The 9,428-nt window shown below is 43.8% G+C and overlaps 1 protein-coding gene across 1 annotated transcript; it reads right to left on the bottom strand.

Annotated features, from left to right (window-relative positions):
- Nucleotides 1-227: 227 nt before the first annotated feature.
- LOC139534644 (epididymis-specific alpha-mannosidase-like) lies at nucleotides 228-3,492 on the bottom strand. Its single transcript, XM_071333940.1, has 3 exons — nucleotides 3,253-3,492; nucleotides 762-891; nucleotides 228-521 (listed from the first exon to the last, which is right to left on the bottom strand). Exons 1-3 carry the CDS (start codon nucleotides 3,376-3,378, stop codon nucleotides 424-426), a joined length of 354 nt encoding a protein of 117 aa, XP_071190041.1. The 5' UTR covers nucleotides 3,379-3,492; the 3' UTR covers nucleotides 228-423.
- Nucleotides 3,493-9,428: the final 5,936 nt, after the last annotated feature.

Genomic DNA, 9,428 nt, shown 5'->3' with positions numbered 1-9,428 from the left:
CTGTCAGCGCTGCACTCACTTGCAAACAGGAAGAACATTTCTCACCAACGGCGTTCAGATAAAGAATCTTACCGTTACTCAAAGCATCTGATAACCTAACCCAGTAGTTATGAGGGTATCAGATGCTTTGAGGCGTCAATAATGACCTTCCCCTCGCCAAGGCCTTAAACAGAAGCACTTCAACTGAGGAAAATAAAGAAATAGACACAAAATGGAGTGACTCCTTATTTTAGATTATACTAAATTTTATACAGAAAAAGTAGACCGGCACGTCAAGATAATCCACATCCCGGTCATACAATGTCACGTGTTACATTAGAGAATGTACATGACAGAATGTTTAATCCCATGTTCTACATGTCAGAAGGCCTCTCTTCAGATTAGTTATCCATCTTCACAGAAGACTGAAGGGGAACAAACTTTCTACTTGAGCTTGAAGTAAACAAAGAAGGTCCTGATTTCTTTGGGTGATATGGTCACGTTGAACTCTCCTCTCACACCAACACTTGACCTCTTGACCCCTGAAAAAGACAAATACGAACACTAGGATGTAGACAAAACATTTGTAAACACAATTTCTCCCCCCTTCGGATCTCACAGGTGGTTAACATCTCAAACACTACAGCCTACTCCATTGTGAACTGAATTGACAGCTCCTGAATCTCAAAGGTACACTGATGCAGTAACTTCTCATCTTTTAACAAAAAGGTATTCATTCTGATGCAATATTTCACCCCTACCAATGCTGATCTGCAGCTTACCAACACTCTCACCCCTCCCTGGGTCTTCTGAAGCCTTCCACTTCCACCTCTGGAGGTCGGCGATATCCCAGGTTCCTGTGAGAGAGCGCTCCTCCAACGCTCTCACTTCCCCCATGCCCCGCAGCACTTCCTGTTTTACACAGGAAATGGATTTTCAAAACATACAGTGTAAATAGAGCAGTGATCTGGGCTGTTGCGGTGACCGTATTACCGGCAGTCAAATTCCATGTCAAATCAAATCAACGTTTGTCACGTGCGCCGAATACAACAGGTGTAGACCTTACAATGAAATGCTTACAGGCTCTATCCAATAGTGCAAAAAAGGTATTAGGTGAACAATAGGTAAGTAAAGAAATAAAACAGTAAAAAGACAGGCTATATACAGTAGCGAGGCTATAAAAGTAGCGAAGCTACATACAGACACCGGTTAGTCAGGCTGATTGAGGTAGTATGTACATATGGTTAAAGTGACTATGCATATATGATAAACAAAGAAATGTGACCGTTTAGTCATGGTAATTAGGCTTCTCCAAGCGCTGATGCTGTTGATCGTCGTTAGTAGCCTACCAAACTCGCTAACTGCCTGGTACTCAGCTCGCCATTGTCCCGCTAATCACTGACATCAATGCAAATGTCATCAAACATCTATTCAAAACACTTCAAGAGTGCCCATGTTGCGCAACATCTCTATAGGCTATGCAATCGAGAAAACAGAGTGATGGCCTCTAAAAGAGGATGATCCCATCAGCTTTCTATAGGCTAGGTCTACTATATGTCTCAACTACACTAATATTAAGCACATTGTCTTTACAACAGGAGTATAGCACAGTTAAAAATTATAAAATTGGCAAAGAAATTCTAAAAACCTGTTATTGCTTTGTCATTATGGGGTTTGGTGTGGAGATTGAGGAACAAAAACAATTTAATCAATTTTAGAACAAGGCTGTAACGTAACAAAACATGGAAAAAGTCAAGGGGTCTGAATAGTTTCTGAATGCACCGTAGGCTAGTGCTTTTGCTATCTGATGAGTCTTTCTTTACTGCGAGAAAGACCCGATGACATGGAGAGCCATGTGAGTGAGAGGTGCTTAGGAACGCTCAGCACTCAGGGACAAGGGCACAACGCAGCATTCCTGGGCAAGCACACAATAGCAGCAAAAGGCATGGATTTTCTTAGGGTGCATTACAGCCACAAAGGGGATGGGGCCGTGACATTTGAGGCATTATCAAGTGCTTGTCAAATTGTGAATGAGAGACTAATGAAGAGTGTACAGCCTGAGCAAAACAAAGCAGAGCTCGTGTCTTTCAAGCAACTGTTTTCATGTCATTATAGTCACATCGTGCACAATTAGAATATATAAAAAATCGAAACGTTTGTATCACAACTAAAGTTGCATAAACAACTCTAAATTAAGCATATACAGTAGCAGTCAAGTTGACACACCTACTCATTCCAGGGTATTTCTATATTTTTACTATTTTCTACTTTGTAGAAGAACTATGAAGTAACACATATGGAATCTAGTACCCAAAAAAAGTGAAAATGGAAAATGTCAAGACCTTTGAAAGTTTCTTCAAGTGCAGTCGCAAAAACCATCAAGCACTATGATGAAACTGGCTCTCATGAGGATCACCACAGGAAAGGAAGACCCAGAGTTACCTCTGCTGTAGAGGACAAGTTCATTAGTTAACTGCACCTCAGATTGCAGCCCAAATAAATGCGTCAGAGTTCAAGGAACAGACACATCAACATCAGCTGTTCAGAAGAGACTGAATCAGGCCTTCATGGTCAAAGGACACCAATAAGAAGAAGAGACTTGCTTGGGCCAAGAAACGAGCAATGGACATTAGACCGATGGAAATCTCTCCTTTGGTCTTATAAGTCCAAATTTGAGATTTTTGGTTCCAACCCCACTGTCTTTTGAGACGCAAAGCAAGTGAACGGATGATCTCCACCGTGAAGCATGCAGGAGGTGGTGTGATGGTTACACGGTCTGTGATTTATTTAGAATTCAAGGAACACTTCACCAGCATGGCTACCACAGCATTCTGCAGAAATATGCCATCTCATCTGGTTTGCACCTAATGGGACTATGATTTGTTTTTCAACAGGACAATGACCCAACACACCTCCAGGCTGTGTAAGGGCTATTTGACCAAGAAGGAGAGTGATGGAGTGCTGCATCAGATGAACTGGCCGCCACAAACACCCGACCTCAACCCAATTGAGATGGTTTGGGATGAGTTGGACCGCATAGTGAAGGAAATGCAGACAAGTGCTCAGCATATGTGGGAACTCCTTCAAGACTTTTGGGAAAGCATTCCAGGTGAAGCTTGTTGAGAGAATGCCAAGAGTGTCCAGAGCTGTTGTCAAGGCAAAGGGTGGCTACTTTGAAGAATCTCATACTTTTTGGTTACTACATGATTCCATATCTGTTATTTCATAGTTTGGATGCCTTCACTGTAGAAAATAGTAAAAATAAAGACAAACCCTTGAATGAGTAGGTGTCCAAACTTGACTGGTACTGTAGGTGTAACGATAGTCTATATCGTCCTCCTCATCGGACGAGGAGAGGCGAGAAGGATCGGACCAATATGCAGAGTGGTTGGTTTCCATGGTAATTTAATAACACGAAAACAAATATGCGATACAAAATAACAAAACGGAACTACCGTGACAGTCCCGTGTGGCGAAACACTAACAAGGAACAAACACCCACAAAACACACGTGAAACCCCGGCTGCCTAAGTATGATTCTCAATCAGGGACAACGATTGACAGGCCGAACACACAAAATCCAAAAATAGAAAACACATAGACAACCCACCCAACTCACGCCCTGACCATACTAAATAAATACAAAACAGGTCAGGAACGTGACAGTAGGAGTACCCATTTCTTTGTTAACCGCTCAACTCAGAAAAGCCACATGTGCCTCAAATCAGTGAAAATATTTATATTTTATTCAGCTTGGTTCAATTGTATTCTTCAAACTATAATATAAAATAATGCCACTGAATTCTAAGCAAACGTTGTCTGCTAAATGAACTAGTGTAGCCCACAGCCATATGATATAGCCACATCAGGACAACTCAGAGTATGTTATTCTATTCTGAAATAGACTATATTTTCTTAATATCATGTTTCTTTAGACCTGTCTAAAATAAATAATTGATTTATTGTGAAGGTGTAGGCTACATTACATGGATTTATTAGACTTTAAATTGTAGATGTTCCACATGTCTGCATCAGTGGCTTGTAGGCTGTGTGTGGAAGCCAGGAGATGCTGCATATATTTATGTTAATTAACGGTCAAGTACCGTGAGACCGGCAGTTATTTGCTTGACAATCACCGGCTGACGAAATTTCGTAACCGCCACAGCCCAAGGAGAGACCACCAAATGTCAATATCACATCTATTTGTTCACTTAATTTAGCATTTAATACACAAACATCTATCTGGGTTATTGAAGTCTACTCTTCATATTGATCTCATCTAGCGGTGTTTCCTGTTACCTTCATGTTAATGGTAGACGGCAGAGACAGTACCGGGTCTTCCCCCCTCTCATACAGATGCATGATCCTCAGTAGGACACGATCGTAGTCCGGCTGTGTGGACCCAGGGGTACCGGTCTCCATGTTGCGGAGGTGCAGGGTGTGGTTGGAGCTGTAGAACCAGCCTGGGACACTCAGCGTCAGCAGGTGGAGGTTGTCAGGCAGGACCACGGGGCGAATCGGAGATCCGGTCCGAGGCTCCTTCTTCCAGGCTTTCTCTAAAGGGGGCAGTAAATGGCATTGTGGGTATGAGACCATACATTGTGACAATGGATAGTACAGGTGAGCAAAAACATGGTCGACTCCATTTGGGAACATTTCAATTGTGGATTTGTTTTTAGAACGGATTCCACTTCCTGGATTTCCAGGGAAAAGTTTAGTGGAAAGTAGCTGTGTGTGCTTTAAGCAGGTTGGTATTTACTGTCATGAATCTTGTCTTGAAGGCAGCTCTGCAGAGTGGTCACTAACAAAGTCATAAAATCTGATTTTAAACCTAACCTAGTCTTAACCATACTGTTAACCCTAATCTTAAATGAAGATCAAAATGCACATTTTGTTTTCATGAATGTTTACAATATAGCTAATTTTCACTTTGCAGCTGGAGCATCTAGAGGAAAATGGCTCAGTTCTGCCTCCAGGTCAAGATTCATGACAATAAAGGTCAACCTGCGAGCCTCGAAACAAGAGAGCTATAAGGAGTAGACTCACGTGGCCTGTCAATGGGCATGACCACAGGTCTGTGCTGCAGCTCTAGCGCCTCCCTCTGGTAGAGAGAGGTGGTAGCAGCCAGGGAGCCCAGTGTCATCCACAGGACAGGCCTCACCACCGAGCTGTCGTTCAGGGTCAGGTTATAACCCAGAGTCCACTCCTGGTTGTTCCACAGACGTCGGTGGAGCATCACCTGGGACAGATACAAGGGGTTGAGGTTGTGAGTGTGAGCGTACGCATCTCATACATAAAACACTCACCTCCAACTCTCCCTCACTCTGGCTGGATGCACCGTGAGCTCTCTCACTGAGGAGGACCAGTCTGCTAGAGTCATCTTCAATGTAGGCCATTCGAACCATGGGGTAGTAGTTCTGTAGTACACAGACACGGGAAGAAACACAAGCAATTGTCACAAAGTCCTGAACAGTAACCCAGGCCTGAACCACCAAAAAGGAAAGCTGAGGAGACCAAACACCCAAACTTCCTGAGTAGGAAGAAACGTTGAGAGGAACCAGGCTCATAAAGTGTAGCCCATCTTCCTCTGGCTGGCAAGGTACTGTGGAAGTTCAGTGTACATTTAAATACATTTAAATACAACCCACTCACTCTGGCAACAGTATCATTGACGAACGTCCTGGAAGGCCTCTTCATCATCTGGTACCCGTTGTCGTCAGTGAACAGAGTCCTGTTGTTCTTCAGGCTGGTCTTGGTCCTGAGGACAGCCTCGGTGTTGACCACCAGGGGGCCCAGCGAGTAGCTCTGCTCCAGCCTGTAACACAGCCTGCCGCTGGGGAAACTCTGTGGTACTCTGGTGGTGACAGAGTAGGTGTAGTCCTCATCTGCTTCCTCCCTGCAGACAGAACCCATTGTTAATGTGAGCCACCCAATATTAGACCTGTAGTGTGGTGTGAGTGAGTGGTGATAGAAGGAATATAATAGAGATCGTAGCTTAGGGAAGGAGGGTGGATGGAAACCAACGACTGACAGAAAGGAGTTGTTCACATTCCCACCTGTAGAAGTACTGTCTGATCTCAGTGATGATCTTCCCAGGGACAATCTCCATCTTGACGGCCTTGTACGCCCTCACTGCCGAGTCGTTAGCACTGAAGATGTAGTTGTCAGAGATGGGCCCTGCGCTGACATTCCCATTGACCTGGTACTCCCAGAAATCCTGAGTCATTCTCACCGTCCTCTTCTCATGCCTGGCAGGGTCACAGAAAGGTCAGAGGACATTGTTGACCTAACACCTGGGCTGCATTCAGAAGGAAAACGTTGTGCAACGTTCAGTAAAATAAACATGTAATTTCTTCTACATCAGCTCTATCAATTACCTTTGTATCTGCAACGTTCCACAACGTTTGCCTGTTGAATGTGCCCCTAATGTGAATGTTGAATATAACTACCTGTCGGTGATGCTATGCAGTAGGTTAGTATCCTGGTCCAGCATGATCTTATAACACTCATTCAGAACCGGTAAGAGTCTCCTTCCTGTCTTCAACTCCTGTGAAACATTTAGTCTCTTGAACGACACAACCCAGGCATGGTGGGTCAAGGATCCCTCTTTACCCGGCTTCTCTGAGAACTTGATGAGGTACTTCCTGTGTTGGAGACCCCCAAGGTCCACCACAATGAACAGGTCATAGGTCGTGTTGGAGTCAGCTGAACTCTGGGTCTGTTGGGAGCAGAGAGACACAGGCCGTGTTCATTAGACACTAAACAGACAAACCGAGAGGGAATTACCTGAACTTGTCCAATAAGAAACACACATTTTCATCTTCCGTTGCAAAATGTTTTTTTGCTGAGTGCCCAATGAACACAATCAGTTATCTGAAAACTGAGTTTGTCTAGAAGGTATGATGTATATCTGCAGTTCCATTGACACATGGCTTTTACATTATATAATGGTGACTCATTGTTCTACAAAGTGTTTAACTGGATAAAGCAACTCTGTATTTCCACACTACCTGTGCAGGTATGGCCTGTCCTTGGTCGTCGAACACGGTTGCCATGGGGAAGGTTACCGTGACGTTGATGATGGCGGTGGTGTTCCATGCCAGGGGGTTGTACACAATGATGTGCTGCTCCAGGTCCTGATGGGAGCCTGCAATTACATTCATTATCAAAATGTTGTTGATGTAAACAAGACCCATGTTGTAGTTGAGGAAGTCATTAAATGATGCCTTGGACCAAGCTGAACCTTGTGCCTGGTTAGAATACAAAATACATCCTCTCCCTTCCTTGATGTGTACTCTCTGATCTGTAGTGTGTGATTGGATAAGTGAAAACATGCATCCCATCCAACTACTTTCACAAATCCACATCTGAGTTCATGTCAAATAAAGTATAAATATTTTTCAATTATTCATTATTATTCTGAAGTACAGTACTTTACCCTTGCTATGAGAGTCTTGTCTATTGAAGGCTTCAGAGTTGCTAGCGGGGCCCAGGGCCTGGGGCAGGAGGAAGAGGGCAGCCAGAAGTTCCTCTACTCCCATCATAGCCTGGGTCAGGTGCTCTATGTACATGTCAGACACCTTGGGAGACTCTGTCCCCGTGATCCCATCATGGTGCTGTACCTGGAGATAACACAGAGGGAGAATATTATAAAAACAGTACTTATCTATTACAATAATTCCTTTTGTGGGTCTTTAATTTTAAAATTTGTCTGACAAGAGTGGGATATGAGATTGATAATCACTTGGTTACAATGATAGGTATAATTAATACATATAAATACACAATGAGTCACAATCAATTAGTGAGAATTTTGATCAAGCACCTCAGAGACAGCCCAGCGGAGGACCTTCAGCTTCTGCAGGGCCTCTTCTTTAGGGACCGGTCCATCTGGGTAGCTGACCCGGTACCGAGTGAACAGAGTCTCTGCAGCGTGCAGCTGGGAACTAGCTCTCCTGGCTATCCCCTTCAGAACATTCCGGGAGGCATAGAACCCAGTCCACGACTGAAAAGGTTCTGTAGAGATAAAAGGTTCCTTTTTAGCATTTTATCAACCCTCTGCTTCATAGCAGTTTTTACTCCTACATGTTTTGACTGTGCCAAGTCTTGGTCATTGGAACCATTGATACTGTATATACAGTGCATTCGGAAAGTATTCAGACACCTTGACTTTTTCCATATTTGTTACGTTACAGTCTTATCCTAAAATGTAAGAAAAAATATATTGTCACGTTCCTGACCTGTTTTCCTTTGTCTTGTATTTATTTTAGTTGGTCAGGGCGTGAGTTGGGTGGGTTTGTCTATGGTTGATTTTCTATGTTGGGATTTTTGTGTTCGGCCTGGTATGATTCTCAATCAGAGGCAGCTGTCAATCGTTGTCCCTGATTGAGAATCATACTTAGGCAGCCTGGGTTTCACGTGTGTTTTGTGGGTGTTTGTTTCCGTGTTTGTGTTTTTCACCACACGGTACTGTATCTGTTTTCTGCACTTCGTTTATTTGTTTTGTATTTTCAGTGTTCAGTTTTTCCGTTATAATAAATCATTCATCATGAACACTAACCACTCCGCGTATTGGTCCGATCCTTCTCGCCTCTCCTCGTCCGAGGAGGAGGAATATGACGATAGCCGTTACATATATACAGTAATTATCATCGATCTACACACAATACCCCATAATGACAAAGCGAAAACAGTTTTTTTGAATTGTTGGCAAATGTAAAATGAATAAATAATTGTAATAACTTCTTTACATAAGTATTCAGACCCTTTGCTATGAGACTTGAAATTAGGCTCAGGAGCATCCTGTTTCCATTGATCATCCTTGAGATGTTTCGACAACTTGATTGGAGTCCACCTGTGGTAAATTCAATTGATTGGACATGATTTGGAAAGGCACACACCTGTCTATGTAAGGTCCCACAGTTGAAAGTGCATGTCAGAGCAAACGCCAAGCCATTTTTAAAAAACCTTTATTTAACTAGTCAAGTCAGTTAAGAACAAATTCTTAATTCCAATGACGAACTACCCCGGCCAAACCCGGACAACGCCGGGCCAATTGTGCACCGCCCTATGGGACTCCCAATCACGGCCGGTTGTGATACAGACCGCTGCGCCACTCAGGAGCCATGAGGTCGAAGGAATTGTCCGTAGAGCTCAGAGACAGGATTGTGTCGAGGCACAGATCTGGGGACGGGTACCAACACATTTCTGCAGCATTGGAGGTCCCCAAGAACATAGTGGACTCCATCATTCTTAAAAGGAAGAAGTTTGGAAACACCAAGACTCTTCCGAGAGCTGGCCGCCCGGCCAAACTGAGCAATCGGGGGAGAAGGGCATTGGTCAGGGAGGTGACCAAGAACCCGATGGTCACTCTGATAGCACTCCAGAGTTCCTCTGTGGAGATGGGAGAACCTTCCAGAAGAACAACCATCTCTGCAGCACTCCACCAA

Source organism: Salvelinus alpinus, chromosome 11, assembly GCF_045679555.1.
Source record: "Salvelinus alpinus chromosome 11, SLU_Salpinus.1, whole genome shotgun sequence".
NCBI classification, from domain to species: domain Eukaryota; kingdom Metazoa; phylum Chordata; class Actinopteri; order Salmoniformes; family Salmonidae; genus Salvelinus; species Salvelinus alpinus.
Note: the sequence above shows the minus strand (reverse complement) of the source record. Positions and strands in the feature narration are given on the sequence as shown.

What these genes read in the sequence shown, in the direction of transcription:
- LOC139534644 (XM_071333940.1), bottom strand. Translation starts at nt 3,378, where the DNA reads ATGGAAACCAACCACTCTGCATATTGGTCCGATCCTTCTCGCCTCTCC. An exon ending in GGACACCTACTCATTCAAGG is followed by an intron (nt 892 to 3,252) that starts GTTTGTCTTTAT and finishes TGTGTAAAACAG; the next exon opens with GAAGTGCTGCGGGGCATGGG. An exon ending in AGGGAGGGGTGAGAGTGTTG is followed by an intron (nt 522 to 761) that starts GTAAGCTGCAGA and finishes TGTCTTTTTCAG; the next exon opens with GGGTCAAGAGGTCAAGTGTT.